The following is a 22,519-nucleotide window of genomic DNA, read 5'->3' as shown; positions in this document are numbered from 1 at the left end:
CAATGTCTATAGAGGCTTTATTCATAACTGCCAAAACTTAGAAGCAACCAAGTGGACTTCAGTAGACGAATGGATAAACAAAGTGTAGTACATCTAGACAATGGAATATTATTCAATGCTAGAAAGAAATTAGCCAGCAAGCCATAAAGGACATGAAGGAATCTCAAATACATATTACTAAATGAAAGAAGCCAATGTGAAAAGGCTACATACTATATGTACAATTCCAACTACATGACATTCTGACAAAGACAAAACTGTGGAAACAGTAAAAAGATCAGTGGTTGCCAGGGTTTGGTGAGACAGGGAGTACAGGATAAATAGGCAGAACATAGAGAATTTTTAGGACAGGGGACTACTCTGTATGATACCAAAGTGGTGGATACATGTGATTATATATTTGTCCAAATCCATAGACTATACAACACTAAGAATGAACCCTAATGTAAACTACGGACTCTGAGTATCATTGTAGGTTCATCAATTGTAACAAATGTACCACTCTGGTGGGGGATGTTGACAATGGGGTAGGCTATGCAAGTGTGGAGGTAGGGTGTATATGGAAAATCTCTAGACCTTCCATTCAATTTTGTTGTAAACTTAAAACAGCCCCCCAAAATAAAGTCTATTTTAAAAACATACAGTAGTTTTAGAATTAAAAAGTACAATAAAACACAAATTTCACTAGAGGGGGCTCAGAAGAATATTTGAGCTGGCAGGAAAAAGAACCAGCAAACTTGAAGACAGGCAATTGAAAGTATTCTGTCTGAGAAACAAATAGAAGAAAAACTTTAGGAAAAGTGAGCAGAACCCAAAGACCTGTCGAACACCATAAAGCCTATAAATATACACATAATGGAAATCTTAGGAAAGAAAATGGCAGAAGAAATGGTCAAAAACTTCCCAAATTTGATGAAAAACATTAATATACAATCTAAGAAGCTCAATAAACTCCAAATAGAATCCACGCCTACACATATCATAGTCAAATTGTTAAACGACAAAGACAAAACTAAAATCTTCAAAGTAGCAAGAAAAATAACTCCTCATGTACAAGGCAGTCTCATAAGATTAACAGCTGACTTCTCATCAGAAACCATGAAGGCCAGAAGGCAGTGAGATAACTAATAGCCAAAATAATGAAGGGAAAAGACCATCAATCAAGAATTGTATATCCAGTAAAACTATCCTGCAAAAAACAAGGGAGAACCAGATGAGAAAGAAAAAAGAAAAATTAAAATATTCTCAAACACAAAAACTGAGAGAATTCATCACTAGGCAATCTGCTCTACAAAAAGCATAATAAAAGGGCCTTCAGTTAAAATGAAAGGACTACAAATAGTAACTCAAATCTACACAATAAATAAGGAGCATTGGTAAAGGCAAAAACAACACGGGTAAATAGAAAAGAGAGCATAAATGTATTTTTGTTTGTAACTCTTTACCTTTGATATGATTTAATCCATTTCCCGTTTGCCCCAAGAATACTCATAGGTGGTGCTTGCAGCTGCAGTGCTTACCCTGAGATAACTTGCAGATTACAATCCTACCTTTACTCCAAAGTTTGCCACAAAATATCTCACTTTTATTAGTATTTTTGCATTGCTCTAGTATATCTATAGTCTTTGGAAACAAATGACATCATTCTATTTATAGCATTCTATTCTAGTAGTGTTATTTTCATTTATAAAATATAGTAATTCTCAATTGCTGAAAATGTCAGATCCTAGAAAAAAATAAGACAACTGCATAAAGAATTATAAAACTTATAATTATTAATGTTAGTGGGCTTATAATGTACAAGGATCTACACACTTAGCCACTACACTATAACATCCATGCTAAACTTATGTCAAATCCCTATCACGTTGGGGCTAAGTCATTCAGGTAATGATAAAATACTATTTAATCTAGAAACTCTGCATATTTTCTAAATTTCTATTAGCCAAATTCTCAATAAAAATATTGAGACTGTGAATGACTTTAAGAGTTAAGCTTTTCCAGCTTATGCACAGCAAAATAAATAATCAACAGAATGAAAAGACAACCTACATAATGAGAGGAAATATTTGCAAACCATATATCTAATAAGGGGTTAATATCCAAAATATATCAAGAACTCATACAACTCAACAGCAAAAAAAAAAAAAAAAAAAGCCAATTAAAAACTGAGTAGAGACCAATGTCACCATAAAAAAAAAAATAGTTCCTTGCATATAATAGACATCAAAAAACAAAAACAAAAACCTGGGCAGAGGAATTGCACAGACATTTTTCCAAAGACATACAAATAGCCAACATGTACATGGATAGGTGTTTCATCAAGGAAATGTAAATCAAAACCACAATGAGATATCACCCCATACCTGTTACAATAGTTATCATCAAAAAGATGTGATAACAAATACTGGGGAGGATGTGGAGAAAAGGGAACCCATGGATTCCCCAGCACATAGAAGTCTCTATTTCAAAAAGAACATCTACAATCGGATTTTCATTTCCTAATAATCGTGTACTTTAAATTTCAGCTAATTTTCCAAATAACTCATGGAAGATGAATTAATGCTATACCAAATCATGGTACTCTAAAATAGCAAAATTGCACACAGGTGATATTGGTTCATATTGGTTGAGATAATAATGTTTAAGAATTTTAGGGAGTCAAAAATCACTTGGCCAATCCTTATTCTGGTAGGATGTTTCTAACACTTTATAATTAATAGAAAAATGCCAAGTTGAAAATTTTAAAGCAATATATTTATATTGCAAAGCAAACTTAGGCTCATGGAATTTTTTGTTCTGCTTATCTATTCAACAAGCATTTATGGGACACATGCTATATGTGCCAGGCACTATGTTAGGAACTAGGAATAAAAGACAAGGTCTCTGCTCCTCAAAAGTGTGCACAGTCTAGAGAAGCTCCCATTCTGAAATTAAAAAATTTATGACAAGACCTTATATATAGTTCCCTTCTTTTACAAGTAAGGAAACTAGAACAAAAAAAAAATAGCTTCTAAGACAGACACTCAGGTCTACAGATTCCCTGCCTCATGCGTGCTAATGGAGTGCTTCCATGTGAAGCAGAAACATGGAACTGTGGGCTATATATGTAATTACCAAATTAGAGACAGAAATCCCTATTAGAGGTGACATGATAATAAAGCTCCTATGAAAAACTTTTTTTTAAGAAATAATAAGCTGAAGAACTAAAGTAAGGTAATGTAACAGTAAGCCTTCTAAGCCATAATTATGGTTTTGCCTCTGTTTACTGATCTATAAAATGGGGGTATTAAAAGTACTTATTTCATGATTGTTGTGAAAATTAAATTAATACCTTAAAGCACTTAGTAAGTCTGGTCCCTAGTAAATACTCAGTAGGTATCAAGTACTATTAAGGACAATCATTTCTTAAGTGCATATGTGTGTCATATAAAGATAAAAGGAATGATCTTTCTTCAAGGAATTATTATCTATCTTTAAATTATTATGATCTTATTTTTCTAGCAAGTAATAAAATGTAACACTATAACGTATTTCAGAAAAAAAATTTTAATGTGCACAATATCAAATAGTATCATCCCTTTCTCTATAAAGACCTATATTAGTTCTAAAATTACAGAAAAAAATTTATATTAATTATTTTATTAATTATATTTAATCATAATTAAATCATCATTTAGTTCACTATTTCTAAGATTATAAACCCTAAATACCATTAAGAGAATGTTCAAAGATGACTTTCAAGTAATTAATAAGTTAATACTTTTCTCATCTTATATATCATGAATTAACATTCTTTGAAATAACCATGCATTATATACATTAATGAAACTATTTTATATTAATATCAATCACCATCCAATATCAATAACAAAATAAATATTTATATCCACTTACTGCAATCTCTCTACAAGCCGACATGGATATTCCTGTGCCTTCAATTTGCTTCAATGCATATTCTTTTTCATCTTTTCTGCATATGAACAAAAAAAATTTTTTATTTTTTTCTACACATTATTTTCAGATTCAAAATTATAACTACAAAAACAATGAAAATACACTAGTCTCTCAGTGATATGTAAACATTCTCACTATGCATGCATTGCTTATTATTTCTGATATTTCAACTACAAAAAAATGAAATACTGAAAGAAATCCATGTTACAATGAAAATACCAGACAGAGCCAAAACACAAAATTCAAAATTGAAACAGAACAGGATACTAAACACAACACTAGTTTCAAAAAGTAAACAAGCATAAATATAAACTCAAGCATATTGCAAGATAATTTCCTGTCTTAATTATTTGGAGTCTATGAAAGCATTCTGTTATAAACATTAACTATGAAAATAAATGACAGATGTAAACTCCTATATTCAATTAAAGTAATTTCATAGTATAAGAATCACTTAATAGGAGGGAGGAGCTATAGAAATGTTGACCCACTGCGATACCCTAGTTCACGCCCAGAAGAGGGGACAGACATTCAAAAGCCCCAAGACCTCAACCAAAAGCCTTGGAAAGACTTCAAAAGTCCAGCCACCAATATCCCATTCTCAAGAACTCTAAGAATAACCCAATAGTTACAGTGAATTATCCAAATAATGGAGATAGGATTACGAATTCTGGGAATTCACAGTAAATAACAGGGTGCTTAACCAAGGGAAGACAGCAGTTGAATAATGGTGGTATAGTCCATAAAAACAATAACAGTATCATACGAGTGGCTAGTGCCACACGGTATCCTCAGAGGACTGATAGAAGCAGCCACACCAAGGCCCTAGCTGAATGATATAAATGCGGTTCATATCATGGATTGTTCCGATAACAGGAGTATAACCCACGCCCTCCAAATTTTGTCTTTTGATTATATTAGAGCCTCAGTATGATGTCATCATGGTTTTGTCCAATGATAAAACCTAAGTAGTGACACATCTGTCTCAGTTATCTATTCCTCATTTTCTCCATTCTGTGTTTACTAGCAGATAGAGCAGTTAAGAGGTTACTCATAATATGCATTTTAAAACATCACTTTAAGTGCCTTTTGAAGATTTCACAATCATCTATTTGGGCAAATAACTGAGTTATGGTGACTTTCTCCTCACAATCAGTTTGAAAATTATATCCATTTTTCTTCCAATATATGGTATTCAAGGTAATTAGACTGTTATGCAATTAATAAAATGATAACCATGAAAGTCATTAGAAAAATGGAAAATGTTTATCATATACTACTGAGAAAATACACAAATTATACCATATAAAAATACACATATATCTAGACATATGTTGAAGGTATTATAAAAAATAAAAAGCAGTTGTGTTAAGATGTAAAAAGTTATGTTAACTAGTTTTAGTGCTAAAATTTTGTCTTTTAAATTAGAATTAGAGGAAAAAAGAAAAAAAAAACAATTTGACACTCTGAAAACAGTCACCTACTAAAACATCTTTAGTATTTTCAAAGTAATATCTTATGCATGTTTTCCAGAGCAAAGTCGAAAACAGGGAAAGCTTAAGTGATCATTTTTTCCTTTTTCTGTCCTGTTTCCGCCAAACAAAACTAAACTTTTTTCAGACTAGCCAGAAGCCACTGAGAAGTATAAGCAGCAAGTGACTGAATGTAATTAAAGCCAAATGACCCCCACTATTTTAAATATATGTATGGGTATGTGTGTGAGAGTACTTGTGCCTCAGATGCTTAACACAGTGCTTACAATGTAAATTTCATAATTTAATAACTAAATTAACTATTGGGTATTTATTACAGAATATTTAAATTTAATAAATTATAAAAATAAAATTATATAAGCTTTCTGACAAAATTTTCATATAAAATCATAATCTTTTCAAACAGAAATGTTTCAATCCCAAGTTCCCCTAAATGAACTGCTCCAGAAGCTCATGTAATTGCATAGTTTTATTTTTAATACTGTAAAGAATATTACACAATCTGGATAGGTTATTGTTGCTATGGAAACTATAAGATATTTGCAGCAAGTCAAAAAGTACAGAATTAACACATCACATTAATGACTTTTGAATTTCACATCCAGGCTGTCAAAGGAATTTGAAAGCTTGAGCAGAATAGACTGAAGCATAGGTTTCTTACTCAGAATTATATAGATAGTACCTAGAAACAAATCCAGTAATTATATCACTTAATAAGTTTAAATATAACTTCCATCTGCTAAATTAATAAAATACTCAAAGATCTGCAAACTTAAGATGTCCTTGCAGCTTTTAGATTGAGAATGAAAGTACATATATCATTACTATTTCTCTTGTACATTAACTATCAGATGGTAAGTGATGATGTGGCACCTCTGAGGTCTGCCATATAAAGAAGTGGCAGAATCCCAGCAGGCATACAGAACTTACTTTCACCACAGTACTATGTCAATGCCAATCTTTGGTCAGATGCCAATACCTTAGTTATGAAAACTTAAAGATGCGCCCTCTCCTACAATGCCCACAAATATTTCAATGACTAGCACATAGAGCAGGGGAGTTTTATTGCTCTCAACCCATGTGAGTGCCCCTCTCCAGCAGTTCCTACACATGGTAGTGACAATTCATACCCCACAGCTTATATGTGCACATAATATTAATTATCATAAAGGTATATAATTTGTTATTTTACATGACAAGGCTGAAAAGCAGATAAACTTTGCCTATACTGCTATGATAGCCTGGCTTGTAAAGGCAGCTTAGTTCTTTGTTAAAATTATTTTATTTGTAAATTATTTTTATTTCTAAATAAAAGTTTATTATTTACTATAATAAAGACAGACAAAGCAATTTCAAAACCTTCAGGGAAACTTCTCTCTAAATTTTAGTGTATGTTAGATACTATGGTTAGAGCAACTGTATATTGAAAAGAGTCAAAGAAGTTTACTAAATAAATCCAGAATTAAAAATATATGAATCTGTAGTATAAACATGGAGATATTTAATATAGAATTTTTTAAAATTTAATGACATTTCTCTATATGCTAATAATGTGTATCAAAACGATGCAGGCTTCATCCTCAGCAGTCACAAAGAAAGCAATTGTTCAACAGGAACATTATGTAACAACAAAACAGAAAAACATTTTACAGAGACTGTGATCCTGTTACTCTTTCCATCTAGACACTATGTTCTAGAAAACTCTTGATGCAAGCAATTCTATAGATAGTAGAAAAAATAAGAAGCAGATAGTTGTGCAAATTACAGAAATCTTTGCCTTAAAATAAAAGCTTTATCAGACTCAGTGGTAGAACTAAAACATAATTCAGGGAAGAATTGCTCAAGCCTAAAGAAACAGGTCAGTAGGAACATTTCTTGAATATTAGGAACTGGTTTAATGAAAAAGAGTCTTCTACTTTTCAAGAACATCCAAACTTGGTAACCTGCCTCCAGTCACTTTTAGCAAGGTGAAGCAGCCTGTATGCACAAGTATAGATATAGTCTAGCCAAAACCCCATGTCTTATAATTGTAACTAAACAGGCCCAAGGCTTTTTGGCTCCTATCAATACTACCATCACGTATCCAGATCAACGCTGGGCAATTTTTAGTTCCAAGGACCCATGACAGACAAAAATTTAGAAGCATCTTTTCAGAAAAAAAATGAGGGAATTTAAGCTCAAGCAAGGCTGAGGAGAAATTTTTAGTCTTCAAACTAATAGGGTTAAAATACGTTTCTGTTTCTAAGGAAAAAAGAACCTTATTATTTTATTTTACATTAATCAACAAACTACTAAATAAATATTATATGCCCCGACACTAGCCAAACTCTGAGGACAAAAAAATTAGAAACTGACCATCCCAGATATCACCAAGTTCACAATCCAGCTAGAGATTCTGGGTGAGTGGGAAATATAAACAACTCTAATATAACTCCCTTTGCACCCAATAGGTATGCATAACAGGCATAGAGCAAATGAGACTAATATTTTTGTCACAGTTTTAAAAAGGTAATGACATGAGTAATACCTTTAAGAGGAGTTTACCAGGCAGAGAAGGGATGATGGGGATAAAGAATTCCAGGCAGACGTACAGCCTGAGAAAAGTAACAGAGGCATATTCAAAAAACTGCTGGTATTCAGTGTGGCTGGAAAAGCTGGGGGTATGATAATGAGTGGCAAGAAATGAGGTTAAAAAAATAAAGTTGGAACCATGTTAGCTCTGCAAAGAAGCTTGTACTTCATATGTAAACAGTGTAGAGCAAAAGAATTTTAGAACAGAGAAGGTACACTGACAGATCTTTCTCAGAGAGATAACTGTGGTGGCAGAGCAAACATTTTATAGATTTTGTCACACATCCAGAGAAGCAAAGATGAAGGACTAGATTACAACAGTGACAGACGAAAACAAATGTGGACACAAAAGACATTTCTGGGTCAGAATTGACAGAATTTCATAACCAATTTGATTCTGTGGGTTAAAGAAAGGAAGATGGATGAAGATGGATAAAGTTTCCACTTTGTCTAATTGTGTAGATGACAAGACCATTCACCAGAGCAAAGATGACCTGAATAAATGGAGCCCAGAAAATATAAGATTTTATTCTAAAGGCAATAAAAGTTACATATGAAGATTAACCTTATTAGGAAAGACTGAGGTTAGGTGTGAAAATAATTAGGAGGTTACTGTTAAGTGTGAGGTGAGAGCCTAGATTAGTATAATAGAACGTTAGCTCCCAAAGGGGTTTAAGACGACCCTGTTACAATCTCATTTTAAAGCATCTAGAAGCAGAGCTGAGATGAAATTTTCTAAGTCCAACATTCTCCATAACAGAGTGGTAACAGTAAGACATAGAAAAGAAGGGACATTTGTGACAGTCATTTTAAAGGAGGAATTGGCAAGATCAAATGAAATGAAGATTAAGAAGGCTGAATCAGGAGTAAGTCTGAGGTTCTGAGCTTGGTCGATGGGGAGGATGATATCACTGCAAACAAGACTTGAGTCATGTCTCAGAAGGTTCTCCAGCTTATAAATGATTATTTTAGATAGAAAGAAACTCCAGCAAAAATGAAAATATCTGGTAAGTTCAAAAAGAAGATGCCCTAAAGGTGTTTATTAAGGGTCTACTATAGTGGTTTCAGTTTAAAGGACTTGAGCCTACATGTGATACAGAAAGTAGCACATAGATAAGGTGATTTAGTAGTGCCCAGGAGAAAACTTGAGTCAAGAAGGGAAGTAGGGAAGGAGACGGGCAAGAAAAGACAAAAGAGAGAACAATTTCTGAGCACTTCTCTCTTACATCCCTTAAAACAATCAATTCTATGAATTCATCCTTCACATTTTCTTTTCAAAATCCTAAGAGCAGAACTCAAATAATGAAATCATCAGAAACATAGTATCCAAGATGGTACAGTAACAGTTTTTATAAGTAAGTGTTACCAATAAGACATTCCTCAAATATGAAACCTGAGTCTTGAGAACAATATTTTTCTTCAAGAAGAATGCTGGCATAAATCAATGTTATATCCCTTTCCTTTAATAGGTGATGGTTTGACTTAGTGATTAAGAGATTTCCACATCACACATAAAAATAAAAAATATATAGAATAAAAATTTGGAAAAATCAAAAAAAATCATTTAGTTTTACATTGGTATCATTCGGAATTATTCAATATCATGAACTCAATATTCAGACAGCCTAGCGGTAATGATTTCTTATTTGGAATCTCTTTCCTTTATTAATAATAACATGATATTCTTTCATCTTTCATCATGAAATTTTCCAAAAATTAACAAAGAAAAAAACAAATGACAGTGATATTCTATGCATCTATCACGCAGCTTTAACAATTATCAATACATGGCCAGTCTTATTTCTACCACGTTCCCTTTTCTTAGTTATTTTGAAACAAAACCCAGACATTATATCATTTCATTCAAAAACAGTTCATTACCATAACATTTTTATCAGGAATTGTTTGGTTTAAATAATAGTCCTCTGAAACATTTCTGAAACATTAATAATCTTTTAACACAAGTTACTGTTATTATTTTGTATTCTTATTAATGAATAATGTCAAATAATACTAGCACCTTTTTTATGCGTTCATCTATCAAATATTTCATCTATTCATTGTCTACTCATCACCAAAATACAGTAATAGTCTCCCTTATTCAAATACAGGATTCCTTTGCAACATGGGAATCTGACAACAGTTTACCTTTTTCCCTTCCTTCTTTAGAAAGACTGTCTTTAGTGTCTTCTTAAAAACCAATTTATCAATTAATATATCTTCCTTTTATACTATTTCTTTCATTTGGAATTCCAAGTCATATAAATTTACTATTTTAAAGGTTCTAAAATGACAAAATTTCACAAACTCCTATTATGTAAAATTCTTACTGCTCAGAAGTGATTTTAATTAGAACAAATTTAATCTGCAGTAATGCTTTAAGATTTCTTAATCTTAACATAAACAAACATAAAACATAAAGACTGTATTACACAGAAAGTAATCATCAACAAATGTGTAGTATAAGCCATATTTTTTTATATAAAACATTATCTTCCTTAGAGAATTCATGAATCTCAAGTCAGACTTACTTGCTACAAAAGGTAATATAAAAAGTAATGCTAGTCACTGCTTTCAGAAATATTTTACTAAGCATGTGCTGTTTGCCAGGTATTGTGCTGGGCTCTAGAAAGAGCAGGAAGAACTAGACAATCTTTTCCCTTGTGAATCTTTGCACAGAGAGACACATAAGCAAGGGACACAATCTGATGATAAGCACTATAACAGATGTATGTGCAAAGTACATCGGATAAAGAATCAAACAAAAACCTGGTTCTGGTGAAGAGATTAGACAGAGAGGGATATCAGGTAACATCCAAGTGGATCTTGAGAAATGAGTTGGATTTCACAAAGCAAAGAAGAGGGGGCAGGGTGTTATGGGCACCAGAAATGTATGGACAAAGTCTGAAGATTAAAATCCATACTATAATCAAACATTAACATTTGCATTGGAAAACTAATATCTAAAAATTCACCAGAGAGTAACTATGTCCTACTTAAGAGGGAAGGAGAAAAATATAAATATTTTGTCAGGTCAGCTAGAACTAGATCAACAATCTGCTCCTTTTAGGTACATTTTCAGATTTCAGTGTGCATGAAATCATCTCAAATCATAAGTATCAATGAAAAACAAGTACTCAAAACAGAAATTAATAGTCGAGATGTCAAAATCAACACTTAAAATTTAAATATACAAAAATTCTTCATCATACTACTGAAGGTTCTGAAAACCTATATCACTGAGGAATCTTTCGATAAAATTTAGGTTTTGTATGGTTTTTCCTAGCTGATCTTAACTACTGTGATAATAGAGAATGTAATTTTATAAGAAATATAGATTTTGGTAAAAGCCCCTTTCAAACACACCTGAGTTCTAGAAAGTCCATAGATAACCACTGGGTGGGGGCTGGTTGCAAGGGGAACAAACCAGGGTGACTAAGACTTTCAGCCCCACACACCACCACTCCCAACCCTAAGGTACTTTTACCATCTTCTTTGTACAGATGAGGCCACTGAAAGCAGAGAGGTTAAATAACTGGAGATCATACAGCTAGTTAAGGATTAACCTGGATCTAGGAAGTCTGGCTCCAGATTCTGTACTTTTAATTACCACGGATTCATTTCTTCATATTCTCCTTCTAGGAAAAGGGAACAGCATGTGTCAAGTCTCAGAGGCAAAAGAGCACAATGCATTTGAAGTTCAGTAAGGCTGGTTTAGAATAGGGGAAAGCAAGTTAAAGCTGAAGAAGGAGGATGCAGGGCCAGATAAAGCAGAACAGGTAAGCCATGTTAAGGAAACTTTACTTTACATGAAGGAAAAGGATGTTAAGCTCTTGTGAATAGTTCTAAGGCGAAGAGGGTCTAGGGAGACTAGTTAAGAGGCCTTTTTAGTAATTTAAAAGATGACTACAGTTTAAGTTAGGATGGCAGCAAAGGGGAAAAAAAGTAGATGAATCTGAAAGGTAAGTAGGAAACGATAACAACAAATCATGTGATTAAAAAACAAGAAAGAAGCAAGAATGATTCTGTTTCTGGCTTGGATAACTGGGTGATGGTGGTGCCATTCACTGAGTTTAAAAACAGACTGGGGAAGTTTTAGAAAAGTTGAAGTTGAGACTACTGTGGTGTTGTCTAAATGGAGATGTCCATAAGGCATTCTGATGAACCTAAAACTTAGAAGGAAGATGTGGGCTAGAGATAGAGATGTGAAAGTATTTAGAAATTGCAATCATAAAAGCAGAAAGTATTTAGAAATTGCAATCATAAAAGCACAATGATGAACATCATTTAAGAAAAAGGATCCCGCAGTATTAGTAATGTATACTATAGTATTTGGTGCTTAACACTGCTAGGTGGTTTCTAATTACTTTGGTCTTCCCACCTAAACACTAAGTTGACTGAAAGCAATGAAGCCTCCTTTGCAACAAGGCCTTTGCAATTCCACAGCTTTTAGAATGACTGTTTGTGGGGAACTTAACCAACTGAGATATGAAGAAAAGATAAATAAAATATATTTGATTTTAGGAAAACCTTTTTTATAGGATTCTTTGATCTTCCATTTTCCCTTGGGCTTTCACTCCTTCTGCACTTGCTACACCGATTGCTCTAACCCAGCCGGTAAAAATGAGCTTCGCCAATTGATGATGATGTGCGAGTTATAAAATGGTTCTATGACCTACTCTCATACTCAATACCTAATAAGCAAGTCTAGTTAAAATTATTTTAAGATAAAAATGGAGGAGAGGAGTTCCAGAAGACAAAATCTGTTCTATTGCATTTTACTATTACAGTAGAAATTTTTATTATAGTTTTATATTATACTGTCAAACCACAAAATAGTTGCTCTTTTTGGCCCTCAGTCACTGATTGATCTCCCTGATCTCTCTTTCCCCTATTCTTATCCTTCTTTCCCTTCCTTCCTTTCTAGCCATCAGACAAGGTCAAGCTTTCCAGGAATTTTTGCGAACACTAGCCTGAGGCCAACGCTCTCTTCTCTGTACTCACCAACAACATTTCTGTTCTATACACATGACATTCATCATATACCACTTTGTATGGTAACTTTTCCATAGTATGTAATTTAAGGAGCTTGGAGTATGGAATCATACACCTACAGTACAAAGTCACACAGCTAATAAAGTACTTATACCCTCATATTACCAGTTTTTGTACCTGTAAATTGGGACTACTTAACACGGCACCATAATTTTGATGATAAATGAAATCATGTAAAGTACCAAGCACAGTGACCTGCACCCACTTTAGGCTCAATAAATGTCAATTCTTATATCAAAATTGTAAATTATTCTTAAGAGAATATAACAGAAGTCTGTGAATAGGCACTTTAACTAGAATGCTTAGAAAGGGACACAGAAATATGTTTTTGGCAAATATACATCAGCAAAAATGGAACAAGAGATTTGAAATTAACAATTCCTATATGGATAATAAGTTTCCTGAGAGGAGATATTATTATCATGCTTTTCTTTTTAGCCATCACAATAACTTGCAACTAACAATCAGATATTTGGTGAATTGATTAATTGATTAGAGGACTGATATTATTGGTTATCTGCCTTTTCTAATAAGAGAGAGGTTGAGAATTAAGAGTCTACTAGAATTAAGTTTTTCATTCAACAAACAGTTGTCCTATTGTAGTGCATACTGGATGCTACGAGGGTTGCAATAATATATTGAGATATAGTCTTTGCCCTACAGAAGTTTGCAAGAGGGTAGAAGAACTCATCATGTACACGATTACTAACTATAAGGATATGAAATACTGCCCGAATCCCATCATTTAAAATATATTTATAACCATCAATTTAACCCTATCTTTCTCACAGTTTAAGTGAGGAGAAGGGACTGGAAGGAGAGAGGAGTCCTCCTCTAACCTGATACGAGAAGTACTTTACATCTTTTATACTACTGATTAGGATAATCTATTTAGATTATTATACTTATTGAAGAGAAAATAAACGGCTTCCCCACCAAGATCAGGAACAAGGCAAGAATGTCTGCTGTCACCATTCATCTTCAACATCATACTGGAAATCCTAGCTAATACAATAAAATAAGAAAAGGAAATTAAAAGTACAGATTGAGAAGGAAGAAATAAAATTGTGTTTGTTCATAGATGATATGGTTGTCTTTGGAGAAAATCCCAAATAATCAACAAAAAAACTCCTGAAACAAAAAACAATTATACCAAGGTTGCAGGATGCAAGGTTAATATACAAAAATCAATTGCTTTCTTATATGCCAGCAATGAAAAGTTGGAATTGGAAATGTAAAATACAGTAATGGTTACATTATCACCGAAAAATAAAATACTTAGGTACAAATCTAACAAAGCATGTACAAAATCTACACAAGGAAAACTATAAAACTGAGAGAAAAAAAAAAACAAAAAAAGATCTAAATAAAGGAAAAGATATTCCATGTACTTGGCTAAGAAGACCCAATGTTGTCAAGATGTCAGTTCTTTCCAATTTGATCTACAGATTCAACACAACAGCAATCAAAATCCAGCCAGTTATTTTGTGGTCATTGACAAACTGAATCTCAAGTTCATATAAAAAAGCAAAAGACCCAGAAGAGCCAACACAATATTGAAAGAGAAGAAAAACACAGAAGACTGTTATTATCATACAGTTAACAAGACAGGGTAGTACTGGTGATATAATAAGCAAATAGATCAGTGGAACAGAATAGAGAGCCCAGAAATAGACCCACATAAATATAGTCAACTGCTCTTTGACAAAGAATCAAAGAACAGCATTGAAGAAAAAACAGTCTTTCAACAAATGGTGCTGAAACAAATGGATATCCACGTGCAAAAAGAAAAAGTAATCTAGACATAGACCTGACACTCTTTACAAAAATTAACTGAAAATGGAACACAGATCTAAATGTAAAATGTAAAACTATAAAAATCTTAGAGGATAACATAGGAAAAACTTTAAGATGATCTTGGGTTTAGAAATGAGTTTTAGATACCATACTAAAACACAATCATTAAAAAAATTATTAAGTTGGATTTGACTAAAATTAAAAACTTACATTCTGCAAGATACTTTTAAGAGACTAAAAGACAAGCCACAACCTGGGAGAAAATATTTTCAAAACATACATCTGTTAAAGGACTGGAATCCAAAACACACAATTTAATATTGTTAAAACTCAACAATAAGAGAACAAATGACCCATTTTAAAAATGAGCAAAAGACTACACAAACATCTCACCAAAGAAGATATGCAGATGACAAATAAGCATATGAAAAGATACTCAAGGTCATATGTCATTAGAGGACCGCAAATTAAACAAGATACTACTACATACCTACTAAAGAGCTAAAATCCAGAACACTGACAACATCGTATGTTGACAAGGATGTGAAGCAATAGGAAAGATCATTCATTGCTGGTGGGAATGCAAAATGGTACAGTGACTTTGGAAGACAGTTGGTAGTTTTTTACAGAACTAAACATACTACTACCATTCGATCCAGCAATTGCACTCCTTGATATTTATCCAAATGAACTGAAAACTTATGCCCATACGAAAATATGCATACATATGTTTAGGGCAGTTTTATTCATAATTGCCAAAACTTAAAAGCAATCAAGATATACTTTAGGAGGTAAATGGATAAATTGTGGTATATCCAGACAATGGAATGTTATTCAGTGCTTTAAAAAAAAAAAAAAAAAAAGTGATATCAAGCTTTGAAAAGGCGTGGAGGAACCTTAAATGCTTATTACTAAAGTGAAAGAAGCTAACCTGAAAAGACTACATACTCTATAAGTACAAGTATGACATTCTGGAAAAGGTAAAAACTATAGAGACAGAAAAAGATCAGTGGTTGCAAGAGGCTCAGAAGAAGGGGAGCCAGGGATGAATGCATGGAGCACAGATTATGTTTAGGGCAATAAAACTATTCTGTATGATATTGTAATAGTGGATTGTATATTTGTCAAACCCACAGAATATACAACACAAAGAGTGAACCTTAAGGTAAACTATTAATCTAAGATAATGATAAAGTAACAATATTAGCTCATCAACTGCTGCAAATGTACAATACCAAGGCAAGATGTTATTTCTAGGAAGATGGTGGGGGGAGAGGGGGAAGATGGTAAAGAGGTAGGTATTTGGGAACTGAATGTACTTTCCACTCAATTTTTCTGTAAACCTAAAACTGCTCTAAAAAATAAAATCAGTTATTATTTTTTAAATACTTTATTACCAACATTTCATTACATCTTTCTCATAGAAGCCAGGAGATGAGGACCTGGCAAGGAGAGTCTTCCTATGCCTTGATATGAGCAGTACTTTACATCTCTTATACTAGTGATCAGGATTCTCTATCAAGATTCTCAATTGGTGGGTGGCTCCATAGTGTAGTGGTTAGCACGTTTGCTTTACACGCAGAAAGTCCTGGGTTCGTGCCCCAAGTGGAGCCACAGAACATACCCTGGGTGTGGCGGGCCCCGGGTGCACCAGGCCCCCCAAGTGCGAACGCACGTGGGAGGGATGCCCTACCTTCAGAGATCCAGTTCTTAAAAAGGGAAATGGCAACATTTGTAGGTCAGAGGTGGAAGTGTGTGTGTGGTGGTGGGGGATTAAAGACAGGAGAAAGAAAAGGGCTTTCTCTAAAAAAAATTAAAAATAAATAAATAAACATTTTTAAAAAAAGATTCTCAATTAGTAACAAAATATATCACAGTCACATTAGCTAAACAAATATAAAGCTGCATAATTCAACAATGGTGAAATCTGCCAACTGGCCTGAAAATCAAGTATGAAAATGCCTTCAAGAAATTACTTCAAACCTATTATTGGTAAATATCCTCAAAATGGCCACTAAAGAGAGTAAAAGAAAGGAGAAAGGACTTAAGAGATAAAATTCTAACATCAATAAACCGCTTGAAACTCATCTATTTCCTGTAGTTAAGAAAAGCAGCTTCTATGAATAAGGAGGAAAAGGAAGAAAAAGTAAAACCAGGCTGATTGTAAAATGGAGTGATCCCATCTTGGGCACAGAGTAGAAATTTTATATATATATTTAATATATTTAATATTAATATATAACTTCACGTAAAATATACCTTGAAAATAAGGTATAATGTGCAGCCACTTAGTTGATATAAAAACAAATATAATTTCCATAAAATATTCCTCTAATTCCCATTCAGAATTTATCTAAAAACTAGCTATATTATTAACTCTAAGAGTACATTGTTAGCTGCTATAGATCTTAAAAAAGAAAAAAAACCCTCTATTCAATTATCACCTGAAGAAAGTTTATAAATGATTTCATAAATTCACAGAAAGTAATATTTATAATGTCTAGCACATAAATGGCAAAATATTTCTACTTTTTAAAAAAAATCAAAGAAGCATTACCCAGGAAAAGTATGTCTCATTGTTTTTTATAAAAAGTAACTCATTAAAAGAAGGGTTCTATAAAAACCTATTTTACAAGTATGTGGAATGTGTTTGTTTCTCTATGAAACAAGAAGTAACTTGAGAGAAGAGCATATTAACAACTTCTGAAGAGAGAAGTAATTAGCATACTGGAAACTAACATTTTTGGCACATGGGACCTATAGAAAGAATATCTATCCTCCAGTCATGAGTCACGGACTAGGCTGCCTCTCTATTTATTGTGAAGCAATCTTTCAGTAAAAGGAGCAGGGAAGAATACAACATATGAATAATGACTTGGACAACTTCCCAGGAAGAAATCAAAACATCTGAGAAAGTTAGATAGCATATACTACACATTACACTAATACTCTTTTCTTAATCACACTTACTCCTTAGTTAACAGTAGAGAGTAAAATTTAGTCTTTAATTTTACCTAAAGTTTTCTTTGTTAATACGATTTAGTAACATTGAATAAAATTATACACATTAATTTGGTTTCAAATTTTGTGAAAGTGAACTACTCAATGCATCATTCTAAATTATTTTATGATGACATTCGTGAAAAGTTCTCACCTGTCACATACCCACCCCAGCACACACACGCAATGACACCAGAAGGCAACACTCTGCTTTACCTTCTGCTGAAAAGTCTGCTACCTCCAACGCTTGAGGTCCATACACGAAGCCCTCCTGGAATCTATGAACACAGCAGAGGCAAAAGGCAGAGAAGTTTATGTAGATTTAAAGTTACACTGCCCAAAACATAAAATGCCAAATGCCTATCACAAGTCTACATATCTGCCAAGGAAATCAGATTTTAGACTTGACAATGAGCAAATCAACAATATATTGATAACATTCAGAGTTCATTATATATTATGCAGCTAATTATATGAAAAAAACAAAAGCTGAGTCTTAACTAATTTATATTTCACCAACAGAAGTAATTTTTACTATGAGAAATACTAAAAGAGCAATAATGTATGAATTCATATATGCTGAAAGTAACAATTTAATTTTCAAAATTATGTGAGTGAACCAAAATAAAAGAAATTAAGTAAAAAGTGTACTTCACAAAATGAAAGGTACTTATAGCTAAGGGTACATTCTTTCTTAGGACCAGAGAATGTTGAATGTAAGAAAAAAAAATTAGAAACAGACCTGGAAGAAGACAAAGGCAGAGGGAAAAAAGGAAAAGTAGAACTATAAAGATATTCTAGTGCCAAGATTTAATTTAAGTCGATAGCAAAGCTGAAATGAACAAGGCACTACATATGCTAGGCAGTATGGGAGAAATCTACCTTGTTCCAATATTATAAAATAAATATAAGCACAAAACATGAAAAGCTTTTCAGAAAACATTCACGTAAAAAATTAAGGATTTAATGAGGTAAAATGTTTAGATCTCAGATTTCATCTTATTCTTTTCTGATGACTAAAAGATTACAAAATGCAGCTGGTATGTAAGAAATAAGATAAATTTTACTAGCTATTAAATTTAAAAGAGAAGAGCATGTTATCTTTATGTAATATTTAGAAATCCTTAAAAATATAATCAAATAATTAGGAAAGAAGGAACAAAGCACTCTCTTAATACATGATAGTATGTCAAGAAACACAGTATTACAAAACATTGGCCCTGAAGTCAGATGGCTTGAGTTCAAGTTACAGCTAAATCACTTAATTGTTTTGTGACATCAGGCAGGTCTCATAATCTCTCAGTACAACCAGAGCTTTTCAATGAGGATCTTTCACCGTCTCTCAGATTTATACTAAATATCGAATGAAATAAGGTATTAAAAATCACAGAATGTTATATTTTACAAAAATTTAAATCAGTGCATTTGACTTAAATTGACAACTAAGTTGTTAACTTAGAAATGGAGGGAATATAGAGTGACTAGCTAAGGAATGTGGGGAGCTGTGTGGGGAAAGAAGCCCAAAGAAACAAAGCAAAAAGGCAGAGCTGACCAAAAGAGCCTAGAGTAGTTGTCAGGGCTAAAAGACAGCCAGAAAGTCAGTCTTCAAAAGATGGTCTTATCATATTAATTACCATAATTTAGCAATTTGCCCAGCACTACCTGCCTCAGATGTATCTTCTGTTCATTTCCAAAACAACTTTATAGATTGCGCACTCATCTAAGACCATGCTTGTGACACTCTAAGATCTGAGACACAGCAACTACTTGCACATTGCATATACTTCTAAAAAACAGAAGATCTTACCCAATAAAATGATAATGGCAGCAAAGGCTTACATAGGATATATAATGTGCCAGACACATTTCTAACAGCTCTACAGGTATTAACTAATTCATTTGGTCTTCATAACACTGAAATAGGTATTATTATTATCTTCACTTTACGAATGAAGAAAATGAGACACAGAGACGATAAGAAACCAGAAGTGGCAGATCCGTAATTCAAATCCAGACTGTCTACTTCTAGAGCCAACCCTTAGTCACTACATCATCCAGTCTATGGAATTAAAATCACACAAACCAGGCACTTATCTATGTGTAAGAAGCCAAACAATTATAAATGTTCTTAAGTATTCAATCATGATACGTGTGTGTGTGCATTCTTTAGCATTTGCAATATCTTCTTGGAAAATTCAAATTCAAATGATTATTGTACAAAATATGTTTAAAAACAGAAAATGCTTACGATATAAAATGAAAAGCCAAAATTTTTAAAAACAAAAAAAGCCTAAAAATTGCCTAAAAAAGACTAATGAACATATATCCAAATAACATACAAATAATGGTGTTACAGCAGGAAGATTGATTGTTTCCATTTTTAAAACTTGCTGCCATGTGATTATATAGCTCACCTTTAAACATTTTATAAACGTAAAAAAAAAAAATGAACACAATGAGATACTACCACACACCCATTAGGATGGCTACTATCAATATCTTTAAAAAAAAGGGGGGAAGAATATAATAAGTGTTGACGAGGCTATGGAGAAAGTGAAACCCCGATGTACTGTTGGTGAGAATGTAAAATGGTACAGTTGCTACAAAAAAGTGTGGCAGTTCTCAAAAAATTAAAATGGAACTACTATATTATCCAATAATGCCACTTGTGGGTATATAGACAAAAGAGTTGAAATCGGGGATTCTCAAAAGAGATATTTATACACCATGTTCATAGCAGCATTATTCATACAGCCAAAGGTGGAGGCCACCAAGTCTTAACTGAAAGATGAAAAGATAAACAAAATGTGGTATATACATACAATGGAATATTATTTGAAACCTTAAAAGACGAAGGACATTCTGACACGTACTACAACATAGATTAACCTTGAGGATATTATGCTAGATGAAATAAGACAGTCACAAAATGACAAATACTATATGATCCTACTTATACTCGGTACATAGAGTAGTCAAATTCATAGAGATAGAAAGTAGGATTATGGTTGACAGAGGCTGGAGGAAGGAGAGAAATGGGAAGTAATCATTCATAAGTAGAGTTTCAATTTTACAAGATGAAAAGAGTTCTGTGGATAGATGGTAGTGATGGTAGCACAAAAAAATATAAAAGTACTTAATGCCACTGCACTGTAAACAAAATTATTAAGATAGTAAATTTTATTATGTGTATTTTATCACACATTTTTAAAAATATGTGCTAAGTGTACAAAATCTAAAAAGGGAAGCATAATGAAAAAAAATAAAATCATTATTTCATCTTCCAGAAAAACCATTTTTAATCCCTTTTTAAGGCATGGTGTTAGTAGGAAAAAGCATGCTATATATTTTTAAAAACTCCTATCAATGTCAAAATGCAAGTCATAATTGCCAAAATCCTTACCTTGGCACATAGGCCCTTCCATAATTTTTTTAACCTCTGCTTCTTTCTACAGCCTTACCTTAGCCCTACGCTCCAATTGTAAACACTTGAAGGACAGTGACTACAGCTAATAAAACGGCATTGCATATTTGAAAGTTGCTAAGACTTTCTTAAAAGTTCTTAAAAGTTCTCACAAGAAAAAAAAAAATCTGTAACTATGTACGATGATGAATGTTTAAAAAAAAAAAGAATATGTCTACGGCCATGCCACCCTGAACATGCCCGATCTCGTCTGATCTCGGAAGCTAAGCAAGGTGGGGCCTGGTTAGTACTTGGATGGGAGACCACTTAGGAAGACCAGGTGCTGTAGGCATAAAAAAATAAATAAAAGAAAGAGAATATGTATTCTGCACTCAAGATACGATGGTCTATCTATGGCATTAGGTCAATTTTATAAACAGTGTCATCCAAATTGTCAAAGTACCAAAGATTTGAGTGTATTGTTGTATCATTTACTATGAAAGGTATATTAATACTTCTCTCCTAGTGGGCAGTGGGGGGAAGAGCCACTTGTAGTCTTCTCACACCATCCTGCCTTTGCCCAAGCTGCTTGGAATGTTCTTCTCCTGAACCTTTCCAACTCTACTTCAAGTCTCAGCTCCTCCAAAATCTTTCCTTTGGCACCCACCAAATATACAGGCATAAACATATTCATGCACCAAATATGAACAGACAATCTTCCTGTATGTCTCCTATTCTATCCAGATACTATAGTACATTTCAATAATAATCTAATTTTGCTTTTCTTGTCTGCCTTTGCCACTAAATTGAAGGTCTCTGAGGACAGAGACATCAGTAATTCTTTGGCTCTCCATAGCCCTTAGCACAGAGTCTAGAGTACATAGAAGAACTCAATAAATGTTGGATGAATTAATGAAGTTCATAGAAATAGTCATCCTTAAGCACTTCAAAACTTTCATATTCTCAAACACTTAAAAACACACTGTAGCGTTCATTTCAAAATGCAAAAATTCTAGTATCAAGCAATATATCAGGAGACATTAGGATTTCAAGGCAGTTAGTAATACTTAATTTCCTTAACTATAAAATATTTCTCTTCTAAAACAAATCAGTCTATGGCCATGCTACCCTGAACAAGCCCAATCCCATCTGATCTCGGAAGCTAAGCAGGGTCGGGCCTGGTTAGTACTTGGATGGGAGACCACCTAGGAAGACCAGGTGCTGTAGATGTAAAAAATAAAAA

The 22,519-nt window shown here is 33.2% G+C and overlaps 1 protein-coding gene and 2 non-coding genes across 7 annotated transcripts in view; 2 read left to right on the top strand and 1 right to left on the bottom strand.

Annotated features, from left to right (window-relative positions):
- The window catches only part of CDK19 (cyclin dependent kinase 19), a 127,116-nt gene that overhangs the window by 80,257 nt on the left and 24,340 nt on the right, over positions 1-22,519 (bottom strand). For 2 of the 5 annotated variants that reach the window (XM_023533386.1, XM_011364821.2), the window contains exons 2-3: positions 18,090-18,151; positions 3,898-3,973 (exon numbers count right to left, since the gene is read on the bottom strand). Coding sequence is in view for 4 of the 5 variants with exons in the window: in XM_011364821.2 (XP_011363123.1) it covers positions 3,898-3,921 (24 nt within the window). In the remaining variant the exon portion in view is untranslated. Of the gene's footprint in view, positions 1-3,897; positions 3,974-18,027; positions 18,152-22,519 lie in introns of those variants that run through there. The other 3 variants (XM_011364823.2, XM_011364820.2, XM_023533385.1) reach the window with 2 other exon arrangements.
- LOC111742806 lies at positions 21,510-21,628 on the top strand. Its single transcript, XR_002781485.1, has one exon. It is a non-coding gene; the product is annotated as a 5S ribosomal RNA (ribosomal RNA).
- Positions 22,388-22,506, top strand: LOC111742799. The gene has a single exon (XR_002781483.1). It is a non-coding gene; the product is annotated as a 5S ribosomal RNA (ribosomal RNA).

This window comes from Pteropus vampyrus, unplaced genomic scaffold, assembly GCF_000151845.1.
Source record: "Pteropus vampyrus isolate Shadow unplaced genomic scaffold, Pvam_2.0 Scaffold101, whole genome shotgun sequence".
Classification (NCBI taxonomy): Eukaryota; Metazoa; Chordata; class Mammalia; order Chiroptera; family Pteropodidae; genus Pteropus; species Pteropus vampyrus.
The sequence above is the reverse complement of the archived record's forward strand: the minus strand, read 5'-3'. Positions and strand labels throughout refer to the sequence as shown.